This window comes from Hordeum vulgare, chromosome 1H (assembly GCF_904849725.1).
Source record: "Hordeum vulgare subsp. vulgare chromosome 1H, MorexV3_pseudomolecules_assembly, whole genome shotgun sequence".
Classification (NCBI taxonomy): Eukaryota; Viridiplantae; Streptophyta; class Magnoliopsida; order Poales; family Poaceae; genus Hordeum; species Hordeum vulgare.
In genome coordinates, this window is record NC_058518.1 from 1,300,721 (window position 1) to 1,316,577 (window position 15,857).

Sequence of the window (15,857 nt, forward strand, 5' to 3'; positions counted from 1 at the left end):
CGGAACCCGAAATTTGAGATCCCGGAAAATCCGCCGCTGTCAGTTGACCGATCGCGTCAAAAGATGCCGCGGAAATACTCGACTCCCGACAGTCGGTTTCGCAAGCACTTCCACTCGGATCGTTGGTCAGAAAACGTAAAATGGATAGGGGCAAGCAACGCCCAAGCCGAATCTAATCCAGTCGGATCCGAACTTCAAGCACCGCTTCGTCGTACCAACCCCAATCCATTCGGGGACTAATGATGGGGTCATAGTCCTAGGGTAGGGTCATAGACCTGCCATGCAGGTCCTACCCAAGGACTACCCCACACAAAGGACAAGACCCTAAGCCTACCCCGACTGAATTAAGGAATCCCCATTATCCAGTCGGCAACAGGTCCTATATCGTCCAGTCGGATACTAGCATTCGGGAATACCAAGCTAACCGACTGGATACACTCGGTACATCGTAACCTCCCTGAAGGGAAACGTTCGTACGTTTCCGGGTGTATTTATTAGCATTTAGAGCATACGTTACCTGTAACGTATGCATTCAATCCCCACTACTCCGCCCTTATACCGGAACCGTTGTGGAGGGCAGCGCGCTCTATATAAGCCGCCCTCCCCCACTGGTAGAAGGGTTAGCAAATCATTGTATTCCATATTACACTCGGCAACAAGCTCCGAGAGCACTGAGACGTAGGGCTGTTACCTCCACCGTAGAGGGGCCTGAACTCATACAACCTCGCCGTAGCTAGGACTCTGCCCATCTCATTCGTACCCTACACTTCTACTGTCAGGCTTATACCCACGACAGGTCTTGTCTATCACATCATTCTGGTAATGTCGTGATCCCGTTATCAAATGACAACTCTTGTCTATGTCTAGGAAACCTTAGCCATCTTTGATCAATGAGCTAGTCGAGTAGAGGCCTACTAGGGACACTTTGTTGTCTATGTATCCACACATGTATCTGAGTTTCCGATCAATAAAATTATAGCATGTATACTAAACAATTATCATGAACAAGAAAATATAATAATAACCACTTTATTATTGCCTCTAGGGCATATTTCCAACAAAAGGGTCACCGCGAGACCTCCGGTGGGCTCTTGTCTTGCCTTCTCATAGCCTGGCTGGGAGGCCGAGGTCAGTTATTCTAGAGGCACATCCTTCGGTGTGTCGATGTCTTGATCTTGATCCTACATCTCTAACAAAACAATCGTGATGTGGCAGCATACCTCTGCGCTCTTATTGACGTCTTTTGTCTTGACAAAGGGTTCCATGGTCCTTTAGCATTTCCTAAGAGCCACCCATGATGGCTCTTTATTTTACAAGCTCATTTGCTGCATGTTTTTTTCATATACCCTGTCCCATTGAAGCAAATAAGTGTCCATTATGCATGATTTCCTGTTTTTTTACTTATCATTCTGAATATTACACATTTAGTGATTTGGAGCAAGCTAGGACCAAGCATGATGAAAGAACCAAGTATATGTTTGATACAGAATCACTGAGGTGCCAACCTAGCCATTCCGGCGGTCGAAAAATGTGATTTTTTCGAAATTTATCCAAATCGAGATCCAAGACCAGGAATGGATCGGCGCCGTTCACACGACTCAAACAAGTCCAAGAACGTCTAATTCCAAGTTGTGTGGAGAATTGGCGGTCGTTTTACCAGAGGAGGACAAATTCAAAGACGTCGTTCCAAACGACCGCGCACGGTCGTTTGACATGCAAACGGCTACGAAAGTTGCGCTTCCGTATGTGATTCTTCACCGATTTTTCCCAGTTCGATCCCACGAGATCCTTGGTTCGTAAAAGAGATTGAAAAAGGATTTGACTCATCTTGAGCCCTTCGATGAAGCCCATCAAGAGAGAAGGCTACGGAGGCTCCTTATACAAGTCTCCCTCAACCTTAGTCGCCTCATATGATCTCATCTCATCTAAAATTAAACTTTGCCACTTTGTTTAGTACTCCCTCCTTTCAGAATTACTTGTCGTACAAATGGATAAAAATGAATGTATTTAAAATTAAAATACATCTAGGTACATCCATTCCTATGACAAGTATTTTGGGACAAGATGCTCAGTATTCCTTCATGCATGCTATCGCTGTCACCTTTGTATTGATCCCACGCGATGCATGAAATCCCAGGCACATCATATAGGTGTCATGTTAAATATTCTGGTTCATACCAGTGTACGAAGTGTGGTTTTATCTGGGAGTAATCTTGGCAGAGTGATATTTATCTGCAATGCATCATTGATGTTGTTTTTATTTGATCTGTTAAAACGCAGGGCACTTGATGGTCTGATTTACATTTTTTTTGACCTGTTAAAACGCAGGGCCTTGGATGGTTTGTTATTTAATCTGAAGACATGTGTTTTCACTTGCTACTTCTTACTTATATCCTGTTTCAGTTTTTCAGATAAAAACAAGCCTTGGTGTACAACAAAGCAAATCCTACTGAATCATCAGCAAGCTCGTTCACAAGTGATTGAAATCAGGATCACATTATTCCGGTCCATATCAGGGTAGGTGACATGTGGTGGTTTGACAGCTTGTTCAGCATGTATTGTTTGTTTGCTTGGTTCATTTGAAATTCAACGTGATGTGAATGTTATGTGATGGTTGTAACTTTTAAGTGAATGAAATGCGAAGCACTATTATCAGTTATCAATTCTATGCGGTTACATTTTGTTCATTGTAAAAATGTAAAATGGAAAGAGACAACGTATTTGAAAAGTTCAAAACTGACGAAAAAAAGATGATCTTCGCGTTGGGGAAACCTGTTCGAGCTCGCAATTCGCATTGGGGAGGCTCCATCTTGGATCGATGCGTGGAAGTAGTCTGCTGCCTTGGAAGGAGCGCGCCAAGGTTGGGCAATGCTCGAAACCCATTACCTTACCCTACACTCGACAGCAAGACGATCGCCGAGGTCGGATATGTCGGGTCAGACGAGCAGGAGATGAAGCTAGACGGCTGCCTCGACGCGCTGATGTAGTATGCTTAAATGACTGAGTAGGACTGCCACCTACAAGAAAAATAATAGAATAGACTTAATTAATAGGAACGCCGAGGGAAAATTCAGTAAAAAACTTGAGTACAAATTACTACTAAATCCAGCTAGAACAAAACCAGCAAATTTTGGTCCGGACATCCCTCGAACAGCTGGTGGGCTATAAAACCGGAGGTCGCTCCAAATCCGACCCATGCATGGGTTGAATTTAAGGGGTCGAACCGTGTGGGACGGCATTTTTGGGGGTCGAGTTGGTGATCTGGTTGGAGATTTTTTTTTTTAGAAAAGGAGGATTACCTCCGGCCTCTGCATCAACATGATGCATACAGCCCTTTTATTAATGAAGTAAACAAAGTTAGGTACCTCATAGTCTCAAACAAAAAACATAAGGCTAAAAAATAAAAATAATAATAATGCCACAACCGGCTAAATAGGCCTAGATGTCTACTCACCTATCCTATTAGTGGACTGCCATCCCCGCGCTACCGTCTCCCATCGGGTAGACCCAGTAACCAAAGGCTCCCTGGTTTTCGCAGGAGTGAGTAATGACCAGGTACGGATCGAAGCCGACGCTCTGTGAAGTACTTGCAAAAAATGTATATTTGTATGTCTGTCAAACACCATATCGTTCGTACAGTTCCAAATAGCCCAGAAAAGTGCACAAACTCCAATACGAATGTGCCTAGCAATAGTCGAATGCACTCCATCTAGCCACGTTCCAAATAACGTGTCAATGCTGTCCGGAGGTGTAATATTAAAGGCTATGTGAATAGTCTGTCAAAGAACCTTCGCAAGGGGGCATAGGAGAAAGAGGTGTGCAATATTTTCCTCGTTGTCACAGAAACTACAAGTAGTATTACCCTCCCAATTTCGTTTAGCTAAGTTGTCCTTGGTTAGAATCACCTTCTTGTGCACAAACCACATGAAGACTTTGATCCTTAAGGGAACCTTTACTTTCCAAATATTTCTGGAATTTGGGATAACAAAGGTATCAATAAGATCGAGATACATGGACTTAACTGTGAAGATTCCACTATTTGTGAGCTTCCCACGCACCCTATACGGTTCGTCGGAAAGTTGTATGTCCATGAGTCTTCTAACTAGGTTAAGCCAATCTGCCCATCTGTATCATATCAAGGCTCTTCGGAATTGTATATTGAGAGGGTTAGACTGTAATACTGTGGCTACATACGCATCCTTGCGTTGCACAATATTATAGAGGGCTCGATATTGAGTGGCTAGAGGCGTCTCCCCCAGCCACGAATCTTTCCAGAATCTAGTACCCTCCCCATTCCCAATAATGAACTTTGTTCTGCGAAAGAAGGCTGATCTTACTTTCATCTGTCCCTTCCAGAATGGTGAGTCATTGGGTCTTACAGTTACATGTGCTAGGGTCTTGGAATGTAGGTACTTATTACGCAAAATTTATACCCACATTCCTTCTGTCTCAAATGACAGTCTGAACAACCACTTGCTCAGCAGACACCTGTTCTTTACCTCTAAATTCTCAATTCCCAGACCACCTTGGTCTTTGGGCCTACAGATAATGTCCCATCTGGCTAACCTGTATTTCTTCTTGTCCCCATCTGTTTGCCAGAAAAATCTGGATCTATAAAAGTCCAATCTTCTTCGTAGCCCTACAGGTACCTCAAAGAAGGACAGAAGAAACATGGGCATACTTGTCAGAACCGAGTTAATTAAAATTAGTCTACCTCCATATGCTAGCAATTTGCCTTTCCAACAACTTAGCTTTTTCTCAAATCGATCCTCTAGACATTTCCACTCACTATTGGACAATTTCCGATAATGAATAGGAATGCCAAGATAACTAAAAGGTAGGCTCCCCATTTCACATCCGAACAATTGCTTATATGTGTTTTGTTGCTCTTGGGCTTTCCCAAAGCAAAACAACTCACTCTTATGAAAATTTATTTTTAAACCTATCTGGAGATGGTCAGTTTTTTCGATAAAGGATTCATTCAATTGATTTATCAAGGCGATACAACCCATCAAAAAAATGTCTAGCCTCCACATAACGTGTTACACACAGTCAACAAGTCTAAATGATCCAAAAATAAAACAGGTTTACAGCAAAATAAATCAAAGCAGCCTAGGGTGAGGCAAATCCTATCCGGAGATTATACCGTCATCCATGGAGGGAGAAAACCTCCCTGACCGTATGCTCCAACCGTGTAGATGTCATCATAAAAAAGCCTCTGTCTTCTAACCTCGGCAGGATAAACCAAGTACGGAGTCATCACGTGCATGCATGAATAACCTGAAGAAGAGAAGAAACACATTTATAATTAAAAACCACATCATTCCTGGTAAGCTACAATGCCCAACATAAGACAGCCGCTCCCACAAGAATATGTGCAGAAAATGATTTATCAATACCCCACAACGAGTTGTCGAACAAGTTACATGCACTACGCGGGGATATAGATTTGAAGCTACTTGAACTATGATCCATACTGTACGACCGAACTTACACTTAAGAAATGAGTGTTTACTAGATTCGTCATGTTGGCAGAAGACACATGTCTTACAACCTTATCAGTTACGTCGTGCCAGGTTATCTCTAGTTAAGATGACCCCTCTCCTTAAAAACTAGAGGAATATCTTCACTATTAGAGGTATTTTTAGCTTTCATTTTTTTATCAACGGAAACATCACTACGATCCATTGCATCGTACATGGAGTTAGCTGAGAAACTGTCGATCTTATGCAGCTTCCATTGAAACTTGTCCGGTTCACCTGTAAATTGAATGTCCTCTAGACGAGAGTAATTCATTCCATCATGCCAAGCGAGGGCCAAAGATGTCCCTACAAAAAGAAATGTCGGGGCTTTCTTGTCATAGAACTTATTTGATCGTGACAAAGTTATGCCTGACAATCTGGTACAAGCTGGGATACTGCACCATAATTGGTGTGATGCCTAGCCTGGTATCTTCCCAGAATCAAACCTAGGAACCATCCATAAGTGAGAATGTACCAAACTAAAAACAGAATTCCTTTCTCCCCATACCAAAAATGTGAACCACCCGATTCTCCATGAACTTGAGAAATGGCTTTCGACCGCACGTATTTATTACTAATGATTTCCTCCCACACTTCCTTCTTAGTGTGTAATTTGTAAACCTATTTACTTAGAAGAGCGATGTTTAATCTCAAGATCTTGAATTCCAAGGCCACCTTGACTTTTAGGAAGACATAATATAGTTTAATCTCAAGATCTTGAATTCCAAGGCCACCTTGACTTTTAGGAAGACATAATACAGTCCACCTCGCCAGCCTATATTTCTTCGATTCATTATCGCATTGCCAAAAAAACCTCGATCTAAAATCAAGATTTTGAAGAACTCCCTTCGGTAAGTGGAAGAAAGACAACATGTATTGAACCATATTGTTGAGGACATAATTGATCAAAATAAATCGCCTCCCGTCAGTGTTTTTTTCTAGGCCGATATTTTCGGAAACCGCTCGAAAACCGGCGCTTCCACTACCCACCGAGATATTTGAATACTGATTTTTTTTTTAAATGAACGTTTAAGTTATGTCAAGTTGGGCCTCTATTGTTCTTGGACAGAAGTTCTCAGTCATCGTGGTGGTAACGCGCTTGCTGAAGTTTCTCTTGCTCGAAAATAAAATATAGGGGCTTCCGAGATGGTGATTCGGACCCTAGATCGTAGGTTTGTGGGAACTACATGCCAACCACTAGAACAGACAGTACGTTCTGTTAAGAGAGGGTTCAAACTTTTCTTATTTGAAGCAAAAAAGTAAAATTCAAAATTCATTTGAAAAATTCAGGCTAAAATAATCCCAAAATTCCGAGATTTTCCAAAAACCGATTTTTTTCGATGCCCCTCCCAAAAGAAAATCGGAATCGAGAAAATAAACCTAGCCCCCATATGACAAGAGTTCGTCCTTCCATCTGGTTAGCCGTTTCTCAAGTCTCTATTCCACATGCTTCCACTCAGCAAGAGTTAAGCGCCGATAGTGAATCGGATTACAAAGATACCGCATTGGGAAATGCCCGATCTGGCAGCCTAAAATGTTAGCATTCTCAGGTACAGAGTTTACAGCGTCACAGAAGCAGAAAAGCGCTTTTATGAAAATTAATTTGGAGACCAAATAAGAGCTCCTCGAATGCACATAAAAGCAACTTGAGGTTTCTTACTTTATCTAGATCATTATTCATAAAAAAATACTGTCATCCGCATATTATAAAATAGATTGACCTTCTTCTACTAAGTGAGGAATAAGACCGCTAATCTGTCCGGCCAGCTTAGCCCTGCCAACAAGAATAGCTAACATATCGGTCGTGATATAGGGGATATGGGGTCCGCTTGATGAAGACCCTTCTTAGTCTGAAAATAGTCTGGACATGATTAGCTGTGTGATATGTTATCATTATTCATTTTTTGTCCTCTGCCTACGCCTCTCTTTTATAAACACCAACCATTCTTGACGAAACCGCCGTGTGAGACACAAGAAGCAATCCAGGCCAGGTGAAGCCCCTTTGCTTGTGCCATGGCCGCCGTCGTCGCCGCGGAAAACCTGAAGCCCGAGGTGATGCGCTTCCTCCTTCCCTTCCCCTGTTGGGAATATCCAGTTTGTTTGTTTGTTCGAGGCGTTGGTGGGATTTTTTGGTGGAGGCGTTGAATGGATTTCTTTGTTTGCTCTTGTTCTGTTCATGGACGCAAGTATACGTATTTTCTTTGCCTTTCCCCCGACCATGCCAGTGGATGGACTAGTGGGTGTAATCGAATCAACTTTGTTGGTAAAATAGGGCTGCAGGCATCAATCTTATGTAATTATAAATTAGTGCTCAAATTTTAAAAAAACTTTCTTGGTAAAATATAAATTAGTGCTCAAATTAGCCATAGAAATATGAAGTGGTCTTTTATACAAAAACTTTTGATATGTTATATGTTGTAATTATGTAGATATGACTAATTAGGAAGTATATTTTGTCAGGCTTCCACCATATCTGGCCAACCAGTTGAGTTAAGTCCAGGGCAGCTGCATAAGCTAGCCGAGCTGATCCATCGACAAGAAGTGCAGAAGCTTCAAGAGCTCAAGTTCGAGTCATACGCAGAGCAACAAAACTATCTCAAAGATGCAAGAGATGCCCGTGATAAGGTGTACCATATCCTTGACACTGCACAGGCGATGGTCACGGAGGCTGAGGCCGACAATGACGCCACCAAGCAAGAGATTGCTAAGGATGTCTATGAGTACTGCACCAAAGCCATCGGAACATCGCTCAAATTCATCCGTAGTTACAACACCCGTCTCACCTACCTTGACAAGCTCAAGACCCATAGTGATGATCTCATCAAGCAGCTAAAGTTGCTTGATCCGGTCACCCAACAGAAGGAAGCTCAACGCCTTGCTCTTGAGGCGGGCATGTACAAGAAAGCCGCACTTGAGAATGCTGAAAAGTTTCAACATTTTATACCAAATCAATTCTCAAAGTGGCTCAAGGATAACAAAATCAAGTTTGAGGATCTGGTGACAGAGTATGTCCCTACATTTATTATTATTATTTTATTTTTATTGTTACTACTACTACTACTACTTTGGTATTATTATTAAATATTGTTGAGGACAAAACGAGTCTATAATTGCTTTCTCATTGTACTTGCAGTAATATGGCAAAGCTTGGTTTTAAGGGGCCTTTTAAAAACTTGGGTGATATCCAAAAGCTACAGGTATGAACTAATTAACTTACTCTCTAAAGCTCTTGGCATTAAATTAGCAATGTTCATGGTGAAAGTGGTACTGAATATCATCACTGCAATTTACCCTGTTTCTCAGGTATATGACAATATTATTGCCGCAGCGGGACATGGAAAACCCGTGGTGACTTACACATTTGAAGCTTTGGGAAAAGTCGGAGTTGCAGCCTTGGTTTTTACAGCGGCTGTAATGGTGTGGGACATATACACAGCGGAGGATAAGCTGCAGGCAGGCGTTAGGGATGCAGTGAATGCGTTAACCTCAGTAGTCGATCTTGTAATAGGACAGGTAGTTAATACTGCTGTAAGAGCTGGATTCGCAGCACTCAACATCCAAATCGCTTCAGCTGCTGTCACGGTAATTGGATCAGTCGTCGGGTTCGGAATTGGTGTGCTCGTTGGGGTTGCTGCAGGCGCGTTGCTTGACTTGATTTTCGGCAGTGGAACTAGCAATGTGCAGATAACCGACGGGCTTAGTGGTTGTCGTGTGGCTCCTATGCCTGATGGTCTCGAACTAGCTCGCCTAATTAAGCACAACTACCCGGACATGTAAACTCATCATGCAACTATGCTACTACTCTACTACCGTTGCTATCTTCTCGAGTTGTTCCTGCCACTGCTATATTATTGTTGTGTTGAAGGGATATAGTTACCTCTTGTGCAAGTGCATAAGTGCCTATTGTGCACTTCTAAGATAATACACCCGACCCCACGAGGTAGCTGTTGTATTCCCTGATACCATAATCTTAATTATATACTTCAAGAATGAATGTACTCAACCTTCCCTTTCTTGTGATATATACATGTTATCATGCTCATATAAACATACTTGTATGGATCACATAATATAAGTCCATATGTTGTTACTTAATATGTAAGTGCATTCCTACAATAATTTCCCTTGGTCACCAACGAAGACAAATAAAACCCATCTGTTTATATTTTTCGACATGAAATTGAAGTATCAAGTGGATACAAGAAAAATGAAGCTTCGACAAGGTATTGATGCAAAAAAAATCTCTATTTCTATGTATATAATCAACTCGGGCCAGATCTAGGTGGTCCATCCTTGGAGCTTGAGATGTACAACCATCCAAGTCAATCAGGTGTTATCACCTCACTTTTTCACAAACCTAGCAGCTGCATGCGCTGGGCTACAAAACCGACCAACACCCTTGCACAACCATACTCTCTGTGTCTAGCCGCCATCCATAGATTGTATCTTACCACCAGAGATGGAGTGAGTAACCGTCGCAAAGACCTTTATGTGTCCATCCACCGTAGGCCGGAGTGGTCATCACATGGGCCAACACCAGTGGCGAAGCATCTCGCCTCTGACTTTGCATCACCCGGTGCCTCAGAGGGCCCCAAATATCTATGCTTACTGTATCATTCCCAAGATCGATAGCGGCCACACACAGTCGATGATGAAATACAGTAAATACACCACATGTCAAAGTATTTACAAAGAAGAACTAGTGATTTACAATACACACTTGCTTAGCTCATGGCTAACTTATCATACAATTATGAAGCGGACATAACTTTCTGGTCTTGTGACGTCCACCAACTCACGTGCAAGAGTTGGGTATAGTATCATGACCCTACTTCGCAACTTTGCTCGAATGCACGGTAAACGTGCAACATTATATGTTGCAGCCACAAGGGTGAATACATTGAATGTATTGGTAAGCTACACCAGGATTGGTTGTTTGAAAAATAAACATGTAAGTTTGGGTGGCTAGTTTTGTTCTAGAGACCCAGGTTCACTCCTACTCCTCGGACGAACAACACCATCACTCCATGTTGGTTTAATGCATTAGTTTTAAAACAACATGTGATGATATCAAACTCACAATTCTACAATTATTTTCTCAAAAGTTGTCCATAACCTGGTGAAAGGACGTGGATGTAACCTAGAGGAGGGGTGGGGGTGAATAGGTGCTTTAAAATAATTACAATTTAGGCTTGAACGAATGCGGAATAAAACTAAATTAAATTTGTCAAGCACAAAACCCAAAACAACTAGTCTCACCTATGTGCACCAGTAACATATGCTAAGCAAGATAAACAACTAAGTGATAGCAAGATATATAACTAGAAACAATATGGATATCACAAAGTAAAGTGCATAAGTATAGGGCTAGGGTAAGAGATAACCGAGGCACGTAGAGACGACAATGTATCCCGAAGTTGATGCCCTTGCGGATGCTAATCTTCGTTTGGATCTATGTGGAGGCACATGCTCCCCAATAAGCCACTAGGGCCACCGTAATCTCCTCACGCACTCGCACAATGCAAGATGTCATGATTTCACTAAGGGACCCTTGAGGGTGGTCACCGAACCCGTATAAACAAGAACGGGACAATCTCCACAACTTAATTGGCGGCTCCAAACAACACTACGAAGCTTCACCACAATACATTGTGGCTTCAAGGTGACCTCAATTGCTCGGGGAAATCTCCACAACCTAATTGGAGAACCTCATGCTTGCCTGGAGCTTTACACCATGATTGAGCTCCGAGGCACCACCAACCGTCTAGGGTGCCAAAGCACCCAAGAGGCACAAGCTCTAGGGTGCCAAAACACCCAAGAGTAACAAGCTCTAGGGTATCAAACTTCACTTCCACGTATCACCATGGAGAACTCAAACCTATGCACCAAATGCAATGGCAAGGACACACGGAGTTCCCAAGTCCTTCTCTCCCAAATCCCACCACAAGAACAACTACTAGGAGAAACCTTGCCAGTAGTGCGGGTCAGAAGCCTACTGGCAGCACGGGGCAACCCGCGCTACACGTATATTTAGATAGCAGTATCATTGGCAATTGAACCACGCTACTGATATAGATACAATGCGCCCACTTGAGGAGCGCTACTCATAAAAGCTCGTTGCTCCTGAAGCATGACCCGCGCTACTTCTTTTAATTTCTATTTTTTGCCCATTTTCTTTTTGTATTTGAGCAGGTTTTATACAATAGTATAATAAAATCGAATCATACACATACAAATAGTTTCAGAAAATAATGCCATCATCATAAACATCATCCAACACAAATGATCTCTCGCGTCGTCATCTCAAAATAACGATACAAGTTTTGACATGTCTCGAATACTTGCAACTAGATCGTCATCAATCTAAACAATAATGATGTAAAAGAGAAGAATTATCACTATGAGTGTGAGCAGAACTATGCAGTACATCAGGCGGGAGTTCTGTTTCCTCTCTCGCGCTAGCGTCCACGTCAAGTAACTAGCTTCTGCTTCTTGTCTGCTATTGAACCCTTTATGGCTAGCCCGGATAACACATCCACTAGAGTCTGACACTCGGGCCACTCGTCGAAGACTCTCGAAAACTTCTCTAGCTACAAAAGCATAGCACTTATTCGCCATCAAGGATCTGCGTACCAGTTAGACATGCATCTTCATCAAGGGAATCAATAAAATAAGAAACATAATATAATTGAGATACGCAAAAATAAAGGGTGTTAGAAAATAGATGCAATATGTAGTAAACATAATTAATCAACACAGATTCATCGTACCCAAGCTAATTAAATAGAGGTACGCAGATCATCATTTACCTAGACTAACAAACTATATAGTGCTACGCAAGTTCGGCACGGACCATTTACATCACAAAGAGTTTCATCGCTACATAAAGTACGAGTTCAACTGACACATCATGAATCATCAGCGGCATCATCAGTCATTACTGTAGGTTCCATCCAGATCATCGAGGAAGCACCCTAGCTTCTTGAACGGCCTCAAGTCCTCATGTTGTATGCCTATGCAAGTTCGGACGTGAGCTGGCGGTATAGGGTCGTTGCTGAACAACCCGTTCTCTTCGACGACTTTTTTCATGATGATTGTTGCAATGTCCCTCTGGATACGAAAGAAGTCATCTCTAAGTTTATAATCCGGTTCTTCTCCTAATTATTTTGCCCATTTTCGGATATGATCATCATTTCTGGTTTTCATGCGAAGCTGTTGGTCATCCCTTCTGAACTACATCATGAGATGTATGAGGTAGAATCCATCATTCTTGCTTGATGTCAGTTGATGCATGCAACAGAAGGTGGTTTTATGCGAGAAACCCGACCTGTTCTTCCTTTGTTACCTGATCTCAAGGTGGCCACCCCTCAAGCTGAAGCCGTGCAAAGCATCATCCAGAATATCCATTATGTGTGTGTAGTCCTTCTTCATGTAGTTTCTGGACGCGTCAAAATACACCTCATGGGAGACTCACGGGAAAAGAACGATAAGGACGGCGCGTCCATCGCCGCGGGAAAAAGAAAACACCTCAAATTAATTTCCATATGAGCAAGACGGAATGATTTAAATGTATGAAAAGGTTATCCGACAAAGGCTTACATTGAATGATAAGGCAGGAGAACCAGTTACTTGTCCTTATACATAACATGAAGTTTTCGATGTAGGTCCTAGCAGTTTTATGCTCATAGTCACTGAGAATCAAGAAGGACTCGTGCATGTAGTGTGGATCCGCCACATAGATTTGTTGGACATGTCCTCTCCTACCGACCAAGCTTATATGTAGTGCAAAAAGGCAGATGATTGTAAACTCGAGCCGCCTCGTGAGAAGCATCTCAAAGGTATCATCAAACTACAGGAAGAACACCTCCGCGGGTAGTGTATCGACGTAGTACTTCCCGTGAGGCACATGCACCGCGTATAGCGGACATCCTAGATCTTGCGAGGCGAGAAGGCTTATGTCAGTCGAGAGCACATGGTCGTGCAGTCTTCTGAGATCCCCTGATATGCCCTTGATGTCTACGCACGCTTCTATTATTTTAGACTATGTTGGGCCTCCAAGCGCAGAGGTTTGTAGGACAACAACAATTTCCCTCAAGTGGATGACCTAACGTTTATCGAACTCAGTGATGTAGAGGTTGAAGATGGTCTCTCTCAAGCACCCCTGCAATTAAGAAACAAGAAGTTTCTTGTATTCCCAACACACCTAATACAGTGGTAAATTGTACAGGTTCACTAGTTCGGCGAAGAGATGGTAAAATATGGGTGATAGGTGTGGTAAAGCAAGGTAATATAAATCTATAATAAAAATTACAGCAAGGTAGCAAGTGACAAAAGTGAGCATAAATGGTGTAACAATGATGAGAAACAAGTGCTAGGCTTCTTACTTTCACTAGTGGCAACTCCCAACAAAATTAACATAGTCTAATCACATGATATTTCCACTAAAACATGCAATGGTGACATACTCGGAGATCATTCCTTTGTGATCAAGAGAGGATCGTTTTTTAAATTATCGAATATTTCAATAAAAAGTAAATATTTTTATTACATATAAACTTTTCTAAAATTGCAAATATTTTTAGCAATTGCGAACAATTTCTGAAAACATACACATTTTTTGCAAATGTAAACATTTTTTGAAACTGCCGAACAAATTTGAAAACATGAATGATTTTTTTAACATTTGTGAATAATTTTTGAAACAAATGAACATATAAAATAACAATAGTAAAAGGAAAAAATGAAAAAAAAATGAAAATGAAAAAAAACAGGAGAAAGGTGACAAAAGAATAAAAGAAAATTGAAAGAATAAAGTAAAAAAGAAACGGAAAAAGAAAAAAAAAACAATGGGAACAACTCTCAAAAACGTGAACATTTTTTGAAAATGTGAACAATTTTTGAAACTCCCGAACAAATTTGAATACCTAAAAAGTTTTTGGAAATATGAACATTTTCTAAACTCATGAATAAAATTAAAGCACGAACATTTATCAAAAATTGTGAGCATTTTTTAAAACACGCGAACATTCTTTCCAAAACAAAGGAAAATGAAAAAATGAAATATGAAAACTAAAAGGAAGAAAAAAGAAACAGAAAAAAGGAAAAAAGTCATAAACATTATTTGAAACTTTTGAATAAGCTTGAGAAGTAAAGGAATAAAAAGGAACAAAGAAAACAAAAAAAGAGGAAAGAATAGAAAAGGACATAGAAGAAAACCGAGTTGATCATGTTAATTTTTTGAATAAGGTTGCATAGGGAGATGGGCCGGCCTAGTTGATCGCCCCCTGTGCGATCGTCCGACTATTTGACGCAAAGAGCGGTTTTCCATTTGGTTGTTGTTTGGTTGTTTGGTTGTCTTTTATTTGAGAAAACTATCATCTCCATGTTGTTTGGTTGCCTTCTCCAACATGTATGTCCCGCATTTCATATACATCTACATCAGCTTGGTTGGAAAAAACTAGGCAATTAATCATCATTTACATGTTGTTTGGTTGCTGCATTGATCAATGACCACTTTAGGACGAGCTATTTGGTTGCTCACATAAGCTTTTTTCAAATCAACATGGATAAAATTCAAATCGCCAGGTTAGCCTAACCAGACACGGCGGCCAAACCAAAGTGAATTTATAGGCTAGAGAATAAGGCAAACAGAGCAACAGGGGCCCACAAGGGGGCAGCGCGCGACTATGCCCCAGAGCGCCCCTTGCAGCATTTTCGTCTCCTCGTGAGGCTTCTAGCCTCCTCCCGGCGATTCCCGGGTGTCTTCCGGTCCAGAAAAAGCATAAAAAGTTTCACCGCGTTTGGACTACCTTCGGCATAGTTTTTCGGAAAAATAAAGAAAAAGCAAATAACAATAACTCGCACCTGGCACTGGATTAATAGGTCAGTTCCCACAAAATGATACAAAATGATATAAAACAACTCGCACTTGGCACTTCATACAAGATTGGTAATATAATAGCATGAAACAATAAAAATGATAGATACGTCGCAGACGTATCAGCTAGCAATACGTGCTTCTCTTTGTGAGGATTACTCTCGAGAGAGTCGCTGGTTTCCTTTCGAGGTGAGATGCATTGTGTGGACAATGGCTTGACACAGAGGGTATGGTTGTGCGGTAGTGGCGGCTAGTTTTCTAGCCCAACACATGGATGCAGGGAAAAGTGGTGGCGACAACACATGATTAACTTTGATGGTGGTCCTTCTCGATTATCCCGTGTACAGCTCCAGGGTGAAAACTAGGTCTTGCCCGAGTTGGTTATACCTGACAATGACGATATTGTTGTATGGTTACCTTGTTGAAGGTATTGTTTTGACTGATTCTTTAGAGTAAAA

At 41.6% G+C, this 15,857-nt stretch overlaps 1 protein-coding gene across 1 annotated transcript; it reads left to right on the forward strand.

The window, feature by feature from the left end:
* Window positions 1–7,480: 7,480 nt before the first annotated feature.
* LOC123403300 lies at window positions 7,481–9,544 on the forward strand. Its single transcript, XM_045097254.1, has 4 exons — window positions 7,481–7,574; window positions 7,983–8,527; window positions 8,656–8,719; window positions 8,826–9,544. Exons 1-4 carry the CDS (start codon window positions 7,536–7,538, stop codon window positions 9,297–9,299), a joined length of 1,122 nt encoding a protein of 373 aa, XP_044953189.1. The 5' UTR covers window positions 7,481–7,535; the 3' UTR covers window positions 9,300–9,544.
* The last annotated feature ends 6,313 nt before the right edge of the window (window positions 9,545–15,857 follow it).

Bases quoted from the DNA above. Each gene is read 5' to 3' on its own strand.
- LOC123403300 (XM_045097254.1), top strand. From the start codon at position 7,536: ATGGCCGCCGTCGTCGCCGCGGAAAACCTGAAGCCCGAG. The intron at 7,575-7,982 runs GTGATGCGCTTC...ATATTTTGTCAG, and splicing joins CGGAAAACCTGAAGCCCGAG to GCTTCCACCATATCTGGCCA. The intron at 8,528-8,655 runs GTATGTCCCTAC...TTGTACTTGCAG, and splicing joins TTTGAGGATCTGGTGACAGA to TAATATGGCAAAGCTTGGTT.